The 22,633-nt window shown below is 40.7% G+C and overlaps 1 protein-coding gene across 1 annotated transcript; it reads left to right on the top strand.

Annotated features, from left to right (window-relative positions):
• Nucleotides 1-2,702: 2,702 nt before the first annotated feature.
• On the top strand, nucleotides 2,703-22,572 carry map3k10 (mitogen-activated protein kinase kinase kinase 10). Its single transcript, XM_072463793.1, has 11 exons — nucleotides 2,703-3,893; nucleotides 16,769-16,949; nucleotides 17,024-17,172; nucleotides 17,578-17,753; nucleotides 18,049-18,295; nucleotides 19,211-19,333; nucleotides 19,415-19,553; nucleotides 19,629-19,741; nucleotides 19,809-20,080; nucleotides 20,184-20,703; nucleotides 20,801-22,572. Exons 1-11 carry the CDS (start codon nucleotides 3,005-3,007, stop codon nucleotides 21,202-21,204), a joined length of 3,213 nt encoding a protein of 1,070 aa, XP_072319894.1. The 5' UTR covers nucleotides 2,703-3,004; the 3' UTR covers nucleotides 21,205-22,572.
• The last annotated feature ends 61 nt before the right edge of the window (nucleotides 22,573-22,633 follow it).

The following is a 22,633-nucleotide window of genomic DNA, read 5'->3' on the forward strand; positions in this document are numbered from 1 at the left end:
TGTAAGTCTATTGAACATGGAGAGGACAGGCCTACACACACCAATCAATACCTGCTCTTTGATTCAAACCATCCTCTACAGCACAAACTCAGAGTGACTAGGACATTAAAAGAGCTCAAGTGGTTCCCACAAGCACAGAGGGAGAAATGAAAGAAGAACCACATATATAGAAAGCCGTCTGCATGTACCGTACATGTGGATATCCAAAATGGGCTTTCAATGCTTTCAATAGATTTAAGAAAGCCAAAAAACAGGACAAAGAAATGTGCAAAGTTTGGTGTGTCCAAAAAGCTCCAAAGGATTTTCAGACAACATAACATTCCAGTCTGTTTCAAATCTTCCTGAAGTCCACGTCCATCTTCACTGTCTTCAGTGCGTTGAGCTCTTGATTGTTGCCAATCACCAGGACCTCAGCCTTCTGACAGATGTTTAAAACGTTTATTGTTCATATCATTAGTGTTTTTTTTTTATAGGCAGACTGCATTATTCATAATCATGCAAGCAGCACAGCCATTTGTTAATCTGGTGTTGTTTTTCTTTTATTAGACAGCAGGTGTCAGTGTGGTGAAGGTAAAAGGCTACAATCCCTTTCATTATTCTGTGCTATCCCAAAACATGTGAGAAAATGCTTTAATATGTATTTATTTAGTTATGTATTTAGTTAGTTATTTAGTTAGTTAGCTAGTTAGTTAGTTTTACATACCTGCAACTATGTTCAGTGAAGGATCAATTACCCAAGTCTAAATGTGTAAATGTTCATGTTGAGTCCTAAACAAAAGCCTAAAAGTTTAATTTTAAGATAAGATAAGATAAGATAATTCTTTATTGTGCACACATGGGGAAATGTCATTGTTGCAACGCAGGTAGATACAGAGGAAAGGACAGATAACTTGTAGGAAGTTTTAAAAAACACTCTTAATAGAATAATAAAAAAAAACTCTTAATAGAAGAACTCCTATAGACAAAACCTCTCATTTCCTAATAAGGAATGGAGGGGGAAAATAAATACAGATTAAAATAAGATTAAAATAAAATATAATATAAAATAAAATAAAAACAATTTTACGTCTTGAAGTCAAACACATTTTACTCACAGGCCTGTTGGATCTGTACTTTAGCTCTATGTTATTATGAGCGCTGCTAAAGCCTGTCACGATGATGTAGGTCAGGAACCATCCAGTTCGAAACCATATCACCCACAATGCACCTCGGCTCTCTACCTCCCGCACAGCCGACGTCGCATGCGCAGATCTGCACTTCATCTGGATGGGTGGAGCGCGGTTCACTCCCATCATCCACGTGCTCTGTAGCTCAGTGACAGGCCAGGCACTTGTCTCCGCGTCTGCGAACGACGCCCCGGTGTGTTTGGGATGCAAAGTCAAGCAAGGCTGACAGCTCGATGCTCCAAATGTCATGTCTTTTTCGGGACAAAATATCCATTGACCAATAATGGACGTGTTATGGGATAAAGTACCAAGTCAAAGACGGGACGAGGCTTATTCTTCGCCACGGCGGCTGGTCGACTGCGCTCTCTTATTGGAGGAAACGCTCACGCCCGAGACGATGGTTGCCGCGGCGCTCCGTCTCCAGGTCGGGTTACAGTGAACGCTGTGTTTACGGATACAGCTGGTCGTCAAGATGCGCTGAATCGTGCGCACTTGACCCGCTCTTTGTTTATTGCGGCGTTCTACAATTAGGCGGTGGTGGTTGTGTTATTAATGCGTTATTATGCCTCTTGGGGCTTTGGCTACTTTTAAATGTTAATCCTAAGTACTCTTTAATTTTGAGGCTATCCCCACAAGGACTGCTGCAATGGCTTCACGCATTAAGGCTTCAATGACAGCCTCTCCAGCTATCTGATAATACCATCATTTTCCCCACACAAACGTAGCCTATGGACTGCTGTGTGACACTTCTCGCCTATGCTGGCATTTAAGGCAACAAGATAATGGTAAACAGTGGACAACGCTTTCTCTTGCCGCCGAAGAACTGTCTTTTTTCTCTGCCAGGACCCTTTGCCATCACAAATGTTGCCCCTTTGGAGGCGAGCGAACCAGGCCGCTACCCAGAGACAGACGCGGGTTTGTTGTGCTCATAGTCGGCATGATGCGGAATATGGTGCCTCTTTGCAGCTTTGCCTTCCACACTGCTGTTGTCATCTCACTGTAAGTCCGCGGATGTCTTAAAATGGATGAGTGCTATAACTGAGGACTATTCAGCGGCGTGAACAGCTCAAGAGTGGCCATGCATGTTGGATTTAGCCTTGCCCGGCTTGTCTGGATGTAGAGCGACAATCCGGGGATATTTCCACACACAATACAGCGACAGCAGCTCATGCTCATGGGGATGGCTGGCGGGGGAGGTGCACCATCTCTGGGATTGATGAGGAATAATGAGCTCCCCTGTCCCGAGGATTTTACTCAGTTTAATCAAAGATTCCAGTACAATTGGGAGAACAAATGGTAGGCCGGGTTCATAGGATGTACACAGCTAAATCATCCTGGCTTTCCTAACGTAAACGTGTTTGCCCCTGATTATTTCAGGCTTGACCATTTTGTCCAGTTCAACACTTGGTTTGAGCTTCTAGCTCATCGTCACTGACTAATTCATTATTTGTCAGGGCAAAGAGCAGACTGTAATCTTAATAGCAAGTAATTAAACCTTTAGTGTTCATTAGGTACAAGCTCACAGCATCCTGTTTCAATCAATGCGTGTCAATGGGACAGTGTCATGAGTAGGATTCTTTAAACTAACGCACATGTTCCTGGATGAACTTTGAGAATACATCTTACTTATACACAGCATAGCAACAGCACAGGAGCCAGTGATGGGATTTGGCACTATTTCAACAGCCGGATGTACTGATCTGGGGAGCCCTCCTGGCTTTCTGATCCTCTGATCTCCGACTCTCCCCTCGTGGTCCCAGAACCCTGTCTCATTCAATGGGCCACCTATGGATTTTGTGCCTGAGTTGACAAAACTGTCAAACAGCAGTTGAGCTGCTATGAATCCATACGGTGGAGTGAAAAGTACTGCCCCCCGGTCATGTAGCAGCTGTGGGGGCTGCTGCTCCCCACCACCTCCAAGCCTCATCCCTCCAGGCCCTCCATCATCTAATACCTCTGCGCCCTTCAACATGACTCCTCCACCACCCATGATTCCTGCACCTGTCGTCCAAATAGAAAATGGCAGCACCTGGATCTCTCTGTCCCCAGATTCAGGTCACCACTGTGGGACAGGAAATCCATACTGGACTGCAGTGTTTGACTACGAGGCAACAGCAGATGAGGAATTAACTTTGCGGCGTGGGGATTTACTGGAGGTTCTATCGAAAGACTCCAAAGTATCTGGAGATGAGGGCTGGTGGACAGGCAAGATCCAGGATAAGGTGGGTATTTTCCCCAGTAACTATGTGACGAGAGGCGATGCTGCCAGCTACCAGCTGACTGCAGGAGGTCTGGTGCCCGGTGGCGAATGCCCCCTCGAGATAGACTTCTCGGAACTGGTTCTGGAGGAAGTGATTGGAGCCGGAGGCTTTGGGAAAGTTTACAAAGGAATGTGGCGAAGAGAAGTGGTCGCTGTGAAGGCTGCCAGACAGGACCCTGACGAGGACATTAGTGCTACAACTGAAAGTGTACGCCAGGAAGCCAGGCTGTTCTGGATGCTTAGACATCCCAACATGATTGCACTTAGAGGTGTCTGCTTGAGGGAACCCAACCTGTGTTTGGTGATGGAGTATGCTAGAGGAGGGGCCCTGAATCGGGCTCTTGCAGGGAAAAAAGTACCACCAAGAGTTTTGGTAAATTGGGCTGTCCAGATTGCCACTGGGATGGACTATCTGCACAATCAGGCGTTTGTACCCATTATTCATCGAGACCTCAAGTCCAGCAACAGTAAGTGCCTCCATTCTATTATTATTGTATTACATAATGATGTTTTAGGTGCAATGAATGAAGTATTTTCATAAAACCTTGAATTAGGCATAAACTAGCATACCCATAATTGTAGTTGAGTATTTTAACGATTAATTTGCATACAGTTCAGATGCATGTCTTTCTGTTGAGTGTCATCTTTTCTGCCTTTTCCCCTTCCCTTCTCCTACTGCTCCTCTTCTTCTGTTCTGCTCTGCAACTCACTGAGTTATTTTTGGTCCATTGTGCCACTTGCTGTTTAAAGATGCAGTTGCAGCTGTTGGTACTTAAACAGTTACAAACAAACAATTAAATGCGTGAGAAGTGCTGACTCAAGCTGATTGAGAATTTTTGTTTTGTGTCGGCCTATTCAGCTTATTGTCTGTTAAATTGTTGATGGATTTGATGAGTTCTGAACATCAGAGTCCTGGGAACAGCACCATCGCACTTGGACTATGCAATTAATCAAATTTCAATCAAATCATCATTCAACTTGGAACAGTCCATTTATATGTCTGTAGAAGCATGTTGTTGGGAGCAAGGTTAAGACTTTGGAGGAAGAAATTAGACAATGTTACTAGCTTATAACAATAATGATATATGTATTTTTTTACATTTTAGAGAGAAAAAAAAATCACGAATAATTTCTCCCATACTGCCCTGCCTTCATGGCTGTCTGATCTTGGCTTTGCTTCTGTGCCACGAGTCATAGAGGTCCTCGCCTCTGTCAGCTGTTGAAAATGTCAGTCCACCAAATTAGACCATTGTGCATGATAATAGCAACGAGTAGGCTAAATGCAGGAATTTTGAGTGAGCCCGAAAAGTGTGGAAGCAAATCCTTGAATGTATGACTCATGTCGATGCTTAGAGGGCCACATTAACATTAGCCAGTAGGAGAAGGAGCCAGGCACACAAGCTGAGATAGATTTGGAGCATCTGGGTGTTGGTTTAGGAGGCTATAAACAAGAGAAGGAGAGTGCGGGGGATAAACAGCTCCGGTTAGGGTTACACTTCAGCTCATTGTCCAGGTGCAAGAGTTTCAGGTGACTTCTCCAAACCACAGACCACTCAGCATCAGAGCCACAGCGCTGCACTGGCCCCGAGCCTCTTCTCTGTCGCATTTCCTCCATCAGTAAAGTGTCTCACTCCCACTTTCTCTCACAGCATTCAGAAGGAATTATGAAGGGCAAAACATACAAGCTTCATTTCTATTTTGTGCAAGACTTTCTAAATTTAGTTGTGAAATCTTTCATCTCTGTGAGTTTTGGAGTGTTGCTGTTGACAGGCTTTGCAGTAAGTGTGGCTGTGGAGCTTTGATAATCTCATTACCGCACTGTTTTTAGTGATGCCACAGCGAGTTTATGGGTTGACAGGTCAATGCCTCCTCGGTCATGTTATAGCTGCTGGAACTCTGATTGCAGTTCTTGTAATAACTATTGCTGAAAAAAACCTTTGTATTTAAAATAATGTACACACACAAATAGTAATTACATATTTGAAGCAGGCCACAGATCTATGATCACTATTGTGAAAGATTGTTTTTAAGAGCATTTGTCAGACTCACCATACTCAGGCATGAAATAATTAAAGTGATATAAGATGCAATGTTTGTTATTGAGGTTATGATGGTAGAATGACTATGATCATAGGCGTAACATAAAGCCCCAGGCCCTGACGGGTCCATGTAGGCCCTTGATCCACTCCTGAAATGATTATGCTGTCAAGCATATTATGCTCATATTTCTTTAATTAATAGGATTGCTTACATCGTTACAACGGCTGACTCGGTTGGCATACATTTTATTCTCACTGAGATTGTGACATTTCTATGCATTGGACTAACTTATAAAGGATACTTTTTTATAAAAAAAAATACTTTCATGAGCTTTATCCATGGTATAACAGTGTTACCTTGTCATAAACTCACTCTAAGTAGTGTTTTGTTTGTTTGATTCATGCATGTTTGGGTAATTCTGTATTGCCCTACATTTGAGGCTTGAGTTTTTATCTACCCCTTCACTCCCCCCTTCTCTGTATTTAATTAGGATGGTGAAAATAATTCAGCTTCCAGGTCATACATCATTTTCAACACAGAATTGAAAATCTACTGCTTGTTACAGTGAAATCATGGTTGACAATGAATAAAATGTAAATTACGGCTGTACGTTATAGTTAAAATAACTCATTCCTGGGAAAAAATAGCATAATATTTAACGAGAAGAATAGGCATGGTTTCCAATGTTATCGGCATTGTGTTCATTTTGAAAGGGCCAATTAAGTTATCACAATAAAAATACAGTATTTACTTATATTACTTTAAGTGTACACAGCTACAGTTCTGCTCATTTGTAGAAAAGACAATTTGATGAGTCATTGTTAATTACGTAAGTACCAACCTGTGTTATTTGCCAAAGAGAGTCACTGATACCGTTGCACAGAGCTCTATAGAGTATTAAGGCGGCTGAATGTAAGGCAATACATTTGAATCCATCACCTGTTGCTGACACATAGAGCCTCACAGTAAATGTCCTTTACTGAAACAACATCACATATTACACAAGCATGATGTAAGAACGCTGCTATTATCTGCCGCTTTAGGTGCAGTAGTTAAATTGAATGTCATGTTTGCAGAGTCAACAAACACCAGAATTGCCGGAGCCACACTCAACTTTCAAGTCTGTTCACATTTCAATCCAGTTTCAAAGCAATCAGCAGAATCACAAATTATTGAAATTAATTGAAAATGAATGACCAATGACTAAAAAATGTATTATAACATTAAGATTTCCTTTATTATTCTTTACTCAATGGATTATTTTGTTGTTTGTTTGTAGACAGCGCAAACAAATGGTTGATATTTAAATGCTTGTTACATTTGCCAAATAGCAAGGATTTGTGGAGCTTGGTGAAGCAAAACTAAAATGTCAAACCGATGGGGCCCACTAGGTTTTTGTGCATTATTGTCCAGTATAATGTTATTAATCAGTGCTACAGGTGGTAATGTTTTTCTCTCGAGGCTCTGGTGTAGTTGAGTTGTTGCCAGTCACCAAACCAGCCCTGTGTTTAATCATTTGTGATGTGTGGAGGCCAATGCTAACTCCCCGTTTGAAAATGCATTGGAGCTAATATGTAGAACGGTACAACATTTCAGAGCAGGCGTTCTAATTACCTTTCAGCCCCAGATTTTCCAAGTCAGTCCAGGTTCTTGTATCATACAAATTTGACTTATAAAGCTTGCTATTGACACAATGCGTTTGTAATTTTTTTTTCATAATTCTCACCCAAAAAAATTACATTTGTCATAATTTGTACATAGATGCGCCATGCTACTGTGTAAAGAGCATTCATTTAGATACATATTGTCAAAGAGTGCGTCATAGTGTTAAACTCTTTATTTTTTTAGACACAAAACAACAAAAACAAGCATAAAACAAGCAGACACACCCACATCCACCCTGTCACAAAAAAACACCTTTTCATATTGTGGAGGGAGGGTGGAGGTGCTACAGACGCCTGTGGGTCATCCAGACCCTAAGATAGCACAAGGGATAATATACAAGATTGGCATAAAGATGGACCCTGCATGTGTTTAATCCAGAGAGTAGTGCCCAAAGGAAGATTATTCATTGGGATCTTTTAAAAACAAAACAAAATCTTAAGTTCAAAGGAGTGAGATTTTATATTTTATTACAGACTTACAGTTGAAGGACTGTTGTTATGTCGATTTATTGGCCATGCCTGGCAGCTCTGTGCATGTCTGTGCATGTGTGCTGCTTGTGGTCGTAGGTTTTCCAGTAGAGAGGGCAACAATGACCCCATTCTCACAGAACAGTGAAGACCGGGCGCAGGCAGCTCTCGCAATGGCAGGAGTCAATGCAGGGGAGTGGAGCACGTGCAAGAGGCAGACACTACAGGCCACACATGAGTGAATGGAGGGAACATTAGCGCTGTCAGTATTTCAACATTACACACCTTAACAGCTAACCGGGCAAATAATACATTTGAAGGGGCGTGATGATCAATAAATTGGCTCTATTCTATCAAATCTCAAATTTACAGCACGTTCAAGTTACATTTTGACACTGTGACAAATATGAGTGATCTTGCCGGCAGATAGATGGATGACAGTCCGAGTGGGTAGAGGAGCTAAGGAGGAATGCAGTGGTTGATGTGGAGGAAGCCCTGCAGCCTTCAGGGGAAAAGAAATACAGCGCTAGATGGGGGAGGGAGGACTGTGTGTTGGAATAGCACTGGAGAAGGCCAGATTATGAAGAGGTCAAACCAATGTTTATATTGAGCACTTTTGGCTTGGCTATGGCTAATGATGGTTATCACACCGGCATAATGTAATCATGATTTTTGTATCCATTATGCATTTGCTCATCCTTCCATTCGTAGCACGTTCTTTAATACTGCTTCTGTAGTAGCAGCTGCCCTGGGGCAGAATGAAAGAAGCTGCCAATAGCGTCACAGTCTCTCTCAACACAAACACACAGAGGTGGTGAAGGGTCTTGCTCAAAGACACTATGTCAAAATTCATTGGCCAGAGCAGGGCTGATCTTACAATAAGGATTACTAGTTACCACTCTACCCTTTTAGCCACAATAGAAATTCTATTATTTTTTTGATAGTTTATACATAGATTATAGACAGTTTAACCAGTTTGCAAAATAAATAATGCGCATGTGTAGGAATTTTTTGTTCCCATCATACACTCTTTCCCACACACACGCACTTCATTTAATAGCCCCATCACTGTGAAAGAGAGGCGGCCTGGTCACACAAATCTGCCGTCTGCATTTGTTCACAAACAAAGTGAATAGCTGCAGGGTGAAACTGTGCCACTGTGCAACTCAGGATTAGAGCCTCAATGGCCTGTAGTGGTACGAAGGGAGCCAACCCTGGGTATCAGTGACATGGAAGTCAAAGTCAATACAACTGGCAGTTCTACATTTGTACATTGATGATTTATTGAAGTACAGAACTGTCCAAAAAATACAACAACATCAAGTAATGTAAAGATAGAAAATGTAGTGCCCAGAGCTCACTTTCTGGTTCTGGAGAAAATGTGTTTATCCCTCAAATCTCACAATGTTTTTCTAAAAAAAAATAATGAATTGATTGCTTAATCTTTTAGTGACGGATGTTTCAAATTTTGCCTATTAAAACTGTGATTGGAAGGTAAATTTTGTCCATTACAGACATTGCTATCATGCAATTTATGTAAAAATCTCTGTATTGTCACTTCTACAAAATCTTAAATATTGTGAGGTGTGTGAAAGGCAAACTGGGGTAGAGCGACACAAAGCCCTGTGGTATGCGCTGCTAGTACAATGACAACAAAAAGTCTCCCTGCAGTCATTTCTCTCTACCTCAGTTTTCAAATCCAGACATCATTGGAATCTTCCGCACTGCTCCCATATCCCCCACTCCCCCCTGTGCTCCTCCTTTCCTCCAGCCTTCTCTTAAACTAGCTCTTCATTCCGCATCCCTGGCCTGGATTCTGCTCCCTAATCTTTTCTCTGTGCCTTATCATTTTTGCATCTCTCCTCCTTCGCTGCTCTCATCTGCAACACTCTTTATCTTCTGCATATTACACACACAATCTAGCTTTCAGCTACTTCATGTTTTTGTTCTGGCCTGCTTGTTGCTTTGGGTAAATTTGAGTCAGCACGGCGACACTGAGCAATACAGTGTAAACATATAAAATAAGCATTTGTATTAGTCTTGCTGCCCCTCTGACCATTTTGGTGAGGTGTAACCCAACAAAGATAAGATAAGGGAACTTGTAACTAATTTAAAACCAAATAATCTAAATGAAGCCAAAGTTGCCCTCCGAGGAAACTGCAGTTGCGATTTTGGGCGTTACAAAAATAAATTGAATTGAATTGAATTGATGCCACTTTTTGTTTTCTGTATAATTTTGATTGCATTTCTGCACAGTGTGAGTCATGAAACATCTTCTCTCAACACATGGTATATATTTGTGTCCGGGTAATGATTATCCAGTTACTAAATTAGTAATTCAATCAAAAACTTTATTTATTCTAAAATGAAAATTCAGTTCCCGATATTATTGGGTAATTATTTCATGATCGATACGTTGCATTATGGCATATAGTTGGATGAGTTGTTTCAGCCCTAGTATGAATAAACTCACATACACGTTTATACATCTCATACACTGTGAGTTAATAAACAGACAGAAATGCAATATTATGCATTATATTATTATTATACGCTTATTATTAATTATTCCATTCAATATGTTAATTATGAGTTTTGTTGACATATTTCATGTTTTGAATATGTTTAACATGTATGTTCATAACAGTCTAGAGCATCATGGCTGCCTCTGCCAGCTGTGACCTCTGTTCTGTTGCCATAACAACGGTTAATGACACAGCACAGTGGATTGATCCTTGGGCAGAAAAACACTTGTGGCATGAGCAATGTGTGGCATTGTGTCCACATCAGCCCTGAACGCCCCCTCACTCTCAAATATGAAGAGTCTTTGACTTAAATAGATCCTCCATCAAGCAAAGAAATATAACTATTTTTAATGACAACTAAACAGACAGCATTGTGTTTCACTAAATCCTAAAAAACACCCACTACATCCTAGCAAAAACACTAAACAGCATGTCTAATATGCCACATCAAACAATTGTAATTTAGTAGATCTGGAATTAAACACAATGTGTGTCTTTGTATTGACACTTCAGCTGCATGTGTTGGATTGGTTTTGTAGTTGTTCTATAGAAGAGATTTGACAGCCATAGGCTTTAAGTCTATATGACAGGTTTGACTAGACATTTCACTAAAACGTAGTGAACACAATTATATTTCAGATTTTACAAACATTTTGCCAATTTGTCCCCAGAATAACCATTTATGTAAAGTTTAGAGTGGCACTTCCTGGTTGGGCAGCAAATAGGTAGAGGTAATTCCACAAATGTTCCCTAGCAACCATACTGAAAACAAGAGCCAAAATCCATTTAAAATATACGATAGCAATGATTTGACAAACAATTATACCATAAAATACCTTTATTTTGTATGATGATTGTTTAAACTGCCAGAAAATTGTCAGTTAAGTGACAACTCGTCCCCTGACCGCTCATTCACTACAAGGTCGTGAACGATTTAGTAGACTATATAGTGCACTCAATCACAAAGTGATTCGGACTCTGAGCTCACTGCTTTCTCCTTGCCGCGGGTCACCATAAAAATAGATTTATGTAATAAATATTGGTAAAATCCTTCTGGCTAGTGCCGCCTGTGCCCTTTGTAAGGAAGAGTGTGCACGTTTGGATGCAGCCCCTGTGTTTTCAATTTGCATGTCGCTTATTGATGACATAAATAGAGGGATTCTGTTTTAGAACTTGGCACTACTTCCTGTAATTTTCAAACTCTTTAGTTTTCAAAATTAATTCACAAACTGCAACTTAACAGACACAAAACAATGATAATTATTTACCAAAGGTGCTATCCTACCAATCCGAAAAGTCATTACATTAGACTTTAAGCATTGTAATGGACTTTTGTAATTTAATCAATGTATAGTTCGTTTAGTTATAATCTATTCACAAGTTTCAGTTGCCTGCTTATCGCTTTAAAACTAAGTGATATTTTGAGGATTTTTTTTATTCAACAATATCATATTTTATTTCGAATTCTTAAATTGTCATAGTAACAGTGCTAAATTGTCATCCCTCTCAAACACCTGAATTGTCTTCTTTGGACAGTTAAGTAAAAAAGTGAAAATGAAAACTTGTTTGTCAATTGCACGTAACATCAGACAAATGATAGTAAACTAATTTGTCACAACGTCCTGTTATTTTTTCCATTAAAATAGTGGTCTGTGTAACATTCGGTAACCTATTTGAACCAGGTGCATTTAGACTTTGTACTTTTTCTTCTGGTTGGCCTATGTCGGGTTTGTAATGTGTCACTTGTGTTCTAACCTATCCTTATCAGTGTTTAAACAGTGTCTGGTGGTATTTCTCTGCACTCAGCAGAGAGCAGAGTCCAAGGACAGGAGAAAACTACAAAACATCAAAAGTTAGGCGCACATTTTTATCACAGGAAAAAAAGCGGAAAGCCTTTGAGTGAAAGAGGAGTCAATAATAGTGGGGTTTTCACAGCTGGTCAAACATAATATATTGTGGGTTTCACTTGTTAGTCTTTCATTCGCACTTTTCACTTGATGTCATCAACATTAGCTGGTGGTGTGAAGCTAACTAGACGCACTGCTCTGTCTGAAGCTCTGTTACTCAAGTTACACTTTAATCTGAGCTTTGTTTGAACATAATCTGGCCATAAAGAACAGACGTAGTGGAAACTACAACTGGTGAGCTGAATGTGCGGTTAAACAAGTCCTTTTGTTTAAATAACAGTGAGTGACCAACTTTTTCTTCAGTTAGTCGTTCACTCTCACCATTATTTTGAAAAGCAAACACCTGAACAGGACCATGAGCTCGCATTGATCACAGGCTCTGGAAATGTTTACCTTAAACACATTTTGTATTGTAAGTTTTCAGACCATCTAAACACTTATGATGCATTTGCTAATGTAATTTGTGTCACCACGGTAACATACATTTTGTTCTCCCCACACCAATAACATGTTAATGGTCTTCATGATGTTCTTATATGTAATTGGACTCTTTCTATGAAATGTATATAATGCAAGATAAATAAGACACATTTCGGAGGAATCTGAATTGAGATTTTGCCTCCAGTTAATCTCATTTCTTTTACTGTAACTATTTACCAGCATCTTTCTATAAGCAACATTGTCTTTAGATTATTGTTTTGGTTTTTTTAAGCCTGACACTCTCATGGCGATCAGAGTGTATTCTTCAGGTTTCTGCTGTGAGTTAAAAACATGCTTTCTTTGCATTAGAAGAATTTTGTGATGTGGATGGGAATTGTGATGCTTGAAGGCAAAGTTATGAGAAGATGCTGCTTGAGAATGTTGGAGCTGAGTTAACAATATTACAACAAGATGGAAGTCAGAAGTGGAGCTGGTAGTTCTGCTGATATCACTGACCCTGTCCCAATTGCCACACACTTCGCTGAAGAGAGTGCATTTTCAGTGAAAACACTGAAGTGTGCCTTTTCTGAAGGTGCATGAAATGCGTGAGTACACAAAGGTGCAGAGGTGGTAATGAGAATTGGGACTTCAGATCATTTGTGTAGTGAAAGTGATAAGGTAAAACAGCTGTCAGTGGCGTTTTAAACTGCACTTAATTGAATCTGAAAACTAAAGCCTAACCCAATATTTATCATTTGTTGAGTTGGCAACAAATAAATAATGTTAAATAAATAATAATGTTACATTTTTGTACAGTTTTGTTACGTTTATATCCGCATATTTCAAAAATATTTTATCAATTTAACTGTTAAAGGCATTCTTTTCCATTGTATCACGTTAGCACTCGCTGCTAAGGTAAAAGCACTTTGCTGTTTGAAAACATTACAGTCAGATGCATAATGTGGAGTTTCGCTTCGCTCCACACGCGCAGGAACTGTATGGAAATTTCAGTGTTACAAGGCAGATTAGGTACAGAAGTGGAATAATAAAAAACAGATAACTTCCTTTAAAATATATGAATACGAAAAATTACATACTCTTATTTACAGCTGGTATATGGACAGAAAACATTGCACCAGGGATGATTGACATTATGTCACAGTATTGCACATGAGTATAACAGTATTGCACAGCTCGTGGTGAACGTGCATTTGAAGTGCACAAGTGCGAGTGCTGGGACAGGCCCGCAGTCAGAAGACTTATACCAATTCTCCTTTACTCTTTATTCTGGTAACCATGCCTTTGTTCATATACAATAAGCACAAAGTACACAGTCACATGCTCTAAACAAACGTGCGAGGGAGAGAACGACACACCCAACTAAACATGCAAACATATTGAATTTGCTCTGAACCAGACTGGCTCCATCTCTGACTGCTCAGGGACACAGAACTGTCCTTTAACAAACAGCAGCTCTCTGAAGATGACTAATAAAGAGGGATCCGACAGTGAACATTATAACACGGCAAACAAAAAGACAAGGCATATGTCTGTAGCTTTGTACAGTTGCTAGTTTATTCATATTTTTAGATCAATTTGTACATTGATGAATGATAGTGTTTAACACAATGTATTGACAAATAAGCCTGCATAAAAAAGAGAGTCGTACGAGGAAAAGCGTTGGAAACCATTGCTGGTTGGAGGGATTGATGTTGCAGATTGCCACATTTTCCCATTTAAATCCTCAGTACATAACCTTTCTCTAAATGTTTTGATCTTTTTTTTGCACTAAAAGAACTTGAAAATACAAGTGCCTAACTTTCTATTTCCACGAAATCATGAAAGTAATGTCCCACCTGCAATTTAACTAAATTATTGTCAACTTTATTAGACACACGCAGTATTCTAGGCCAAAAGAAAGTTGTTCTCTATGATGTAGTAATGGTAATTTACTATAGTGTTATTGAAGTAATATTGGACAATGTAAATTGTGATTTTACTTTTATGAAAGCACGCCTACATTTCAAAACAATGTATAGGCTGTAGATTATACTGTCCTTTACTATGTCATCAACATGAACACTGAATTAAAATAGTAAAAAAAACACCCACCTCTTCTTTCTTTGTAGTGCTCCTCCATTCTTCTCCCTCTTCCCCTCCATGAGTTTTATTCTGAACTCAGTTATTTTAACCATTTTGCTTTACATTTGACCATCTGAGGTGCTAACATCACAGCACGATGAGGCTATAACAGGCTTATAATATTAGTTACAACTGTCAAAATTATGTCTTAATAATAATAATAATGTAATTATTTAATGCATGAATTTTTTTCTAGAAAACTGGGAATTCAATGTTCAATTATATACTAGCGGTTTGTCAACTTCACCACCTAAAATGTAAACTCTGTCACACATTTAACTTGAAATTATAGATTAATTAATAAAGGTTTTGAAATGGCTGCTTAAAAATTTCAGATTCGGCCAAAAATATTTTTTTAGTACATTTAGAGATTAATGCTACTTCGTCAACTTTGTCCTGCATTCTCACTCACAAACACACTCTTTCATACACCAGCACACATGGACACTGGGGGCAAGGGGGGCTGAAGTGTCTTGCCCAAGGGCACAACGACAGTGTGCACTATCGCCCCCCTGTGGTACATTCCAGCAGTTTCCCATCCTAGTAGTGTGCTAACCAGGCCTTTGCCTGCTTATCTTATGAGATCAGATTAGGTCTCTACCAACATTGATAAATTGATATGGCCAGTAAATATGATACACAACACGTGGTACACAACACGTGATACACAACACGTGGTACACAACACGTGGTACACTCAGCTACTTTCTTTTTGTCCCATTTGCCTTAACAACCTCATTGAAATTTTCTGACGGAGTTGACAACAATATGTAATACAGGACCCAAAGTTTGAAAAAAATATATTTTATTATATTTATAGTATACCCTAGGCATTATTTAGAATATCTAAAGCTTTACAATTCAATCTAATGTAATTGTATTCACAAAAAGTCCAAACATTTACATCAAAAGACAGTAGTAGTTCCAGTATACCGAGTTGCCTTGGATTTAACTATACACATAATAATAATATTTAAATATTATATTATATATTATATTATATTATATCAATTGAAACTCAAATGAAACTGCTGTGGAGTAAAAGACATATTTTCGCAAGTGTGTGTGTGTGTGTGTGTGTGTGTGTGTGTGCGCGTGCGTGTGTGTGTGTGTGTGTGTGCGTGCGTGCGTGCGTGTGTGTGTGTGTGTGCGCGCGCGTGTCTGTGTGTGTGTGTGTGTGCGTGCGTGTCTGTGTGTGTGTGTGTGTGCGTGCGTGTCTATGTGTGTGTGTGTGTGTGTGTGTGTGTGTGCGTGTGTGTGTGTGTGTGTGTGTGCGTGCGTGCGTGCGTGTGTGTGTGTGTGCGCGCGCGTGTCTGTGTGTGTGTGTGTGTGCGTGCGTGTCTGTGTGTGTGTGTGCGTGCGTGTCTATGTGTGTGTGTGTGTGTGTGTGTGTGTGAACAAAGGCAGTGCTGTGTGGAGCCCTGCCTTGTGCCTTTTGCATTCGACTGTAGATAAATGATAAACGCTCCACCTGCTCCTGATGCCTTTGACCTGTGTACACGCCAAACATTTCCATAGCCAGTGCCAATGCGGAAATGAACAAGGAAGTGCCACGTTACAGAATACAGAATACCTGCATTAAAATGTATTTTGTGAAGTATGTCATCATATGATCCAATTCAACCACTGATTAGAACACTTTTACTTTAAATTGTTTTACATTATAGTGTAGAACGTGACTATAAAACATCTTTCTGTTTGTGGTATTTTTTCCTCACTTATGAAGACTAAAATGTCTGAATACCACCACATGAATGAGAATACAGTTACTCCAAATTTGTATTCAGAATACATATTTTTGGTACATGTATTTAATTACTTCCCATCACTATATTCCAAAGATGTGAGAAAACTTCTGTCTGATCTGTTTGAAAAGTAAAAATAGAAAATTAGTCATGTAGACGGCTGCACCAAATGAAATATCTGCATGTTGCATGTGTAACCAGAGTATATTTTGTCATCATTTGATGTGTGTTTTGCATAAAGTTTTCATATGCACATAGGAGGATTTATATATATATATTTCAATCACATTACTTCTTAAATACTCATAATACATTTAACAGTTTATTATGCCAATGAAATTCACCATGTGCCTGTAACTTGCACACATATATATATATTGGTTATTATATTATTTTTAATAATATGTAGTTTTTCCCTCCCTCCTCCCCAGTACTGATCCTGGAGCCGCTGACATGGGACGACTTGAGCGGTAAAACCCTGAAGATCACAGACTTTGGTCTGGCCCGAGAGTGGCACCAGACCACCAAAATGAGTGCTGCCGGGACCTACGCCTGGATGGCCCCCGAGGTCATCAAACTCTCCTTGTTCTCCAAGAGCAGTGACGTGTGGAGGTAAATACACAATGAACCAACACTTGTGTCAATTCTATAGATGTGCAATTGGTGATGCTCATGGTTTTCCACAGTTTTGGTGTGTTACTGTGGGAGTTGCTGACTGGAGAGGTCCCATACAGGGAGATTGATGCTCTGGCAGTGGCTTATGGAGTTGCAATGAACAAACTTACTCTTCCCATTCCTTCTACTTGCCCTGAGCCTTTTGCTCAGCTCCTGACAGGTAAGAATTCAAAAATATAATCTATTACACATTGGTAACATGTTTTAGCAGCTACCACTTAATTACCAATACTATTTTCAGTTCTTATTTGTGGCTGTTTGTTTACCTCTGTCTACACAACCCTTTACTTTATCACTTCCAACGTCCCTCTTACATAATACACATGTATATTAAAAACCTTCACACCTCTATATTCACCCTGTGTTAGAACTTGTGTTGTGTTTTATGTATAAACATCCTCTCTTACTGATAGTCTCACTTATGATTATTATGGCACACGAATTAATTGTTAAAAGACTGTGTGCAGCTCACCTGTTAGATCAACAGCCCTTCAGGCTTATAGTGTGACATTAAAAGGTGGTCAGAGAGTGTCAAGTTTATTAACTTAAGCCCTGTGTTGTTCAGAGTGCTGGAGCCCCACTCCCAACAGCAGGCCCCCGTTCAGCAGCATCCTGCGGCGCCTGTTGGCCATCGAGCAGTCAGCCATGTTTCAGATGCCCCTAGAATCATTTCACTCTCTTCAAGAGGACTGGAGACTGGAGATCCAGCAAATGTTTGATGAGCTTAGGGCCAAAGAAAAGGTGTGTATTCCAAAATATGAGGCTTTCTCTGAAAACATAAAAACATCAGTTAAATATATATGTTGGTTTAAATGAGCAAAAGTAGTGTAAAAATGTAAGTACTGTTTAACTTCATTTATTCTTGTGTTTTTCCCTCGACACATTACACACAGAGGTAGCACTTATTAACACCTTGTCAGAGTTTGTTTGAGGTGTCTTTTTCACTCTACGTTACCGTGTCATTGTGAGTTTCAGCTGAGACAGTGTGGTGGGTGCTGCTGTGCTAACTGTGTGACTACCTCTGTGTCCGCTGTAGGAGCTGCGGTCCTGGGAGGAGGCACTGGCCCGGGCTGCAGAGGAGCAGAAGGAGCAGGAGGAGCAGCTGAAGAGGAGAGAGCAGGAGCTGGCTGAGAGGGAAATTGACATTGTGGAGCGCGAACTGAACATAATCATTCATCAGATGTATCAGGAAAAGCCCAGTGTCAAGAAAAGAAAAGGCAATTTCAAAAAGAGCAGATTGCTGAAACTAGGTCGAGACAGCAACTGCATCAGTCTGCCATCTGGTGGGTAACCATTGTAACTGCATATCAGTTCTTGTCATAGATCTTGAATAAAATGCCTTACAATATGTCAAACCTTTGTAAAACTTAAATGCAATGGGCCAATTTGAGCATACATTTGTAATGTTGCTAAATGAAAGTACTGTACTGCAGCAAATCTCTTGCCATCACTTAAACATTTTTAAGATTACCCCAAAAAACTGCAGTTTTAATGCACAACATGGAATCTTAGAAGTGTGTCAAAACTGCATAAATGTATCCAGTTGTTTAAATGGTGATTTCACCATTTAAACAACTGGATACAGATTTTTAAAGCGCTGTAACAGAAAACATGCACAATAGTTACAGTCCTCCAGCAAAGGTAGTCCTGACCAAGCCTGGCACAAAGATCTGCACTGCAGTGACCACTGCTCCTGAGGAGATGCCTCGGTGGCATTGAGGGATGGGTCAAATGCAGAGGACAAATTTCCAAAAACAATAAAGTTAGTAAATAGCTGTTTTTTACTTGTTGCTATGGTGATGCTCACAGTGTAAGTGATTACAGACTACTTGTGTGGTTATGCAAAATTAACGCAAGTTGGGATTGCAGTTCTCACTAACTGTGGTATAAAAAACAGTTTTAAATGCGCAGTCAGTAATAACAATGTAATCAATGGCTTATTTGCGAATAGTTACAATATGTTACCAATGTATTTTAAGGTAATAAACGCTTATGCATCATGGCTAATGGTTTTGGCTATGTATAAGTATTAATACTAATAGAACTTTTTTCATGCTTTATCTTTTAAATCATGCAAATATTGGCCACATTATTATGACAAATTATGACAATTATGCAACAGAAGTTCTAATGAATATCAAGTAAATGTGAATCAATTCATTTTAAATTCACACCTAATTTTAATATGTTTGTTTCAGGTTTTGAGCACAAAATTACTGTACAAGCCTCTCCGAGTGTAGACAAGAGGAAACCCCAGGGCAACGAGAGCACCACACCACCAGCTAGTCCTGGGGTCATCCCCCGCCTCAGAGCTATTCGATGTGTGTAATCACTGCATTTAAACAACAGACTCTACCGTAAGAAGCAATACAGAATCTTTACTATTGTCTGTTGCGTCACAGTGACCCCGAGTGATGGCAGTAAGACATGGGGCCGCAGCGCTGTGTGTAAAAAAGAGGACATGTCTTCGAGCAAGAAGAAGCTACGCACCTGGGGCCCGAGCTCCACACAACCGAAGGAGAGGGTTGGTGGGGAGGAAAAGTATGTAGTCCTTTTTCACTTTAATAATAATGCAACCCCATATTATTTACATCACGTTTGTCTTTCTATGTACAGACTTAAGTCTCTAGGAGAAGGTTCTAAAGTTTGGTCATCCAGTGCCCCAAACCTGGGCAAGTCACCCAAACATGCTCCTATGACGGCAGGGTTCTCCAGCCTCAATGAGATGGGTGAGTTCCACAGTGGATGATAAAGGGAAAAGCACAGGACACCGTTTTCACATATGTCTTTTTTCAGAGGAGGGCTCCGAGCTGGAGGAGTCGCCCAGTTCTTTCGTGCCCTCAGACAGCAGCAGTAATGGGGCAGTGGATGACTCTGGGTCCTTGTGGAGCTCACTGGGCTCTGGTTATGTGCATGCTGCTGGTACATCAGGTGTGGGCTCCTGCCAGGGGGACACACTGCGGCGCTGCAGCCAGAGGAAGAAGAGCGACATGCTGCTGCTCGGCTGTGCCACTCTGCTGGCCTCCGTTGGCCTGGGACACGACCTGTACCATATGGGAAAACTACAGGTATTTGACACCTGTGTGTCAAAGTTTAAAGTTGAAACTACATAAAATGATTTGTTGTTGAAGTCATTTGTCTATGTCTAATCTGATGATTTGTGTCACACAGGTGCTTCAGGATGAACAAGACGTCAGAGAGAGGAAGAAAGAGGGTCTGTTTCAGCGGACGGGACGTTTCCGCCGCAGCACGTCCCCACCTAGTCGCAACATGTCCTTGTCCTTGTCCCGACACAATGACTCCAGTCTTCCCTGCCTGGATCCTTCCCCTTCTGTCACCCTCCTTTCTCTATCCTCTCTGTCGGACTGCAATTCCACCAAGTCGCTGCTTCCCTCTGACCCAGAAGAATATCCAATGACCCCAGTGACAGGTAAAACACCGGCAGGCTCTGCTCCTGCCCTCAACCCACTTCTGGATCTGCGAGCGGAGAGCTTTAAGAAGGAGCCAAACCAATCTCTCACTCCCACACACGTGTCAGCTGCCATGGCCATGAACCGAGGACACAGACGTACACCATCAGACGGTGCCATCCGGCCACGTGCCCAAACGCTGGGACACCGGCGTTCCCCGTCAGACGGCAGCATGCCCATGCCTCCTCCGCCAGGAGCGCAGGCTTCCTGCACGAGCAAAGGCAAGATACAAAGATACAAATTTCAATAGGATAAATGTTAGCTGGTTAATACCGAGCTTCTCTGTAATTCATACTAAAAAAACATTTTTTTTTACAGGTGGGACATCATTAGACATTCCTCGCCTCCAAGACCCCTTCTTTGGTCATCCAGTGCCCCAGCGACGTAAAGCTCCTGCTCCCCCTCCTCCTTTGTCTGTACCAGAGCCCGATCCTCTCATCAGTCCCTTGGAAAGACCTAAAACCCTAGAGTTTGCCCCCCGACCGAGGCCCACACCGGCCAGGAAAGTGGACCCTTGGAAGTTGAGCTCCCTGTCGCGGACTATGAGCTCTTCTCCAGGCAGCGGCTGTGAAAGCCCTCTGGAGTCTGGGGACAGCAGCACAAGCACAGCCAAACCCAACCTGATGGACATGGACATGGAGGGTCAGAATATGGACAATACTGTCCCTTTGTGCGGGAAGAAGCTACAACCAGTAGATCTTTGTGGTGAACAGTATGTATAGTGGCACCTGCTTCAACATCTTACAGCCATGTTGTGAAAGTCAGAATAAAATGCCTACTAATATCTGAGCCGAGTTATCGCACTCACCAGTGATAATTAACTGTATGTTTGAAACACACTGGAGCTTGCCCTTGGTGTATGAATAGGGTATGAAACTAAATCAAGACTCCCCTATTCATTGCACATGATCAGATCTCTAAGGGCCATAGACGCCTTTAGTGCTCACCGTTCTACCTTACTGACACTCCTCTCCCACCCTGAAAGCCATTGCTCTACTCTATTCCAACCAAGTTGCACCTTCTCCAAGTCTTGCAGAAAATACTCTAAAAGCCATTGAAATGCTTAACAAGACTACCGATATTTGACTTTGCTGAACTCCATACTTGCCACTGCTTGTATCTTTGCCTTTCTTTCCATTGCTTGCATCTTTCCATTCCTAGTGCTTCAAATGTTGAGATGTTTATTCAAGTTTAATCAAAGCACTTTGTGTTATAAGATCAACTACAAAACATAAAGGAAATTAAATGTTTAAACATCATGCTTTATCATGCAGATTTGTGTAATCTCTTCACATGTGGATTTGAATTTGTACCACAGTGGACCTCCTTTAAGGTATTTTGTATGTGTCTGAGCAGAAGCAGTTTTACTTGATAATTTTCTAAAAGAAAAATAATTTTTTGAGTGCTGGTGCTTTTCAGTGCATGTCATTTGTGTGAGAATGTTTGACAGATAAGTGCATCCATTACTTCAGCAGTGATCAATTACTCAGCACAGTCAGCAGTTAGTAGCATTTGAACATTTTCATTGAACAGAATTTCAACAATAATTCTCCAATTCCCATGGCCTGTAACTACCTGACCTCAGTTTGATGTCCCTCACCTGCTGTATCCAACATCAGTGGCACTTTAGGAGCCATGCTGTGCTTCTGTTTTGGCACAAAAGGCTCTGGTCCTGTCTGTCAAATTAGCTTTTGTCTCTGGAGATGGTTTTTGGACAGTGTATTCTGCAAAGTCCCTCTCGGTTGCAGATGGTATTTACTTGACTGTGCAAATATTTGACTGTGTGTGGGCGCGCGTGCGTGTGTGAATGTGTAATATTATTATTATTTTAATGGAATCCTATTTTCAAGTGAGTCCAAACTCACGCTCTTTGTGTGGTTATCAACACATAGTATTTATAAAAAAATATTGTTATTACTGAAACGGGGGTATGTGTACATATTTGTAATTGAACCAAGGGAGTAGAGTACTTCTTAAACGTCCATATTGTCTCCATATTTCTGATCTATGTCATGTCTGGTGAAAAGAAAAGTGAGAAATGTGATGAACAATCCGAGAGTTGAATAAAGACATTTTTGTTTGCCAATGTTTGCTTCGAATGACAAAGAGCACTGTAGTTGCAGCAAACGTCCTCTAGATGGCGGCCTTTTT

Source organism: Eucyclogobius newberryi, unplaced genomic scaffold (assembly GCF_026437365.1).
Source record: "Eucyclogobius newberryi isolate DKJ021-1_F unplaced genomic scaffold, fEucNew1.0.hap1 SCAF_10, whole genome shotgun sequence".
NCBI lineage: Eukaryota > Metazoa > Chordata > Actinopteri > Gobiiformes > Gobiidae > Eucyclogobius > Eucyclogobius newberryi.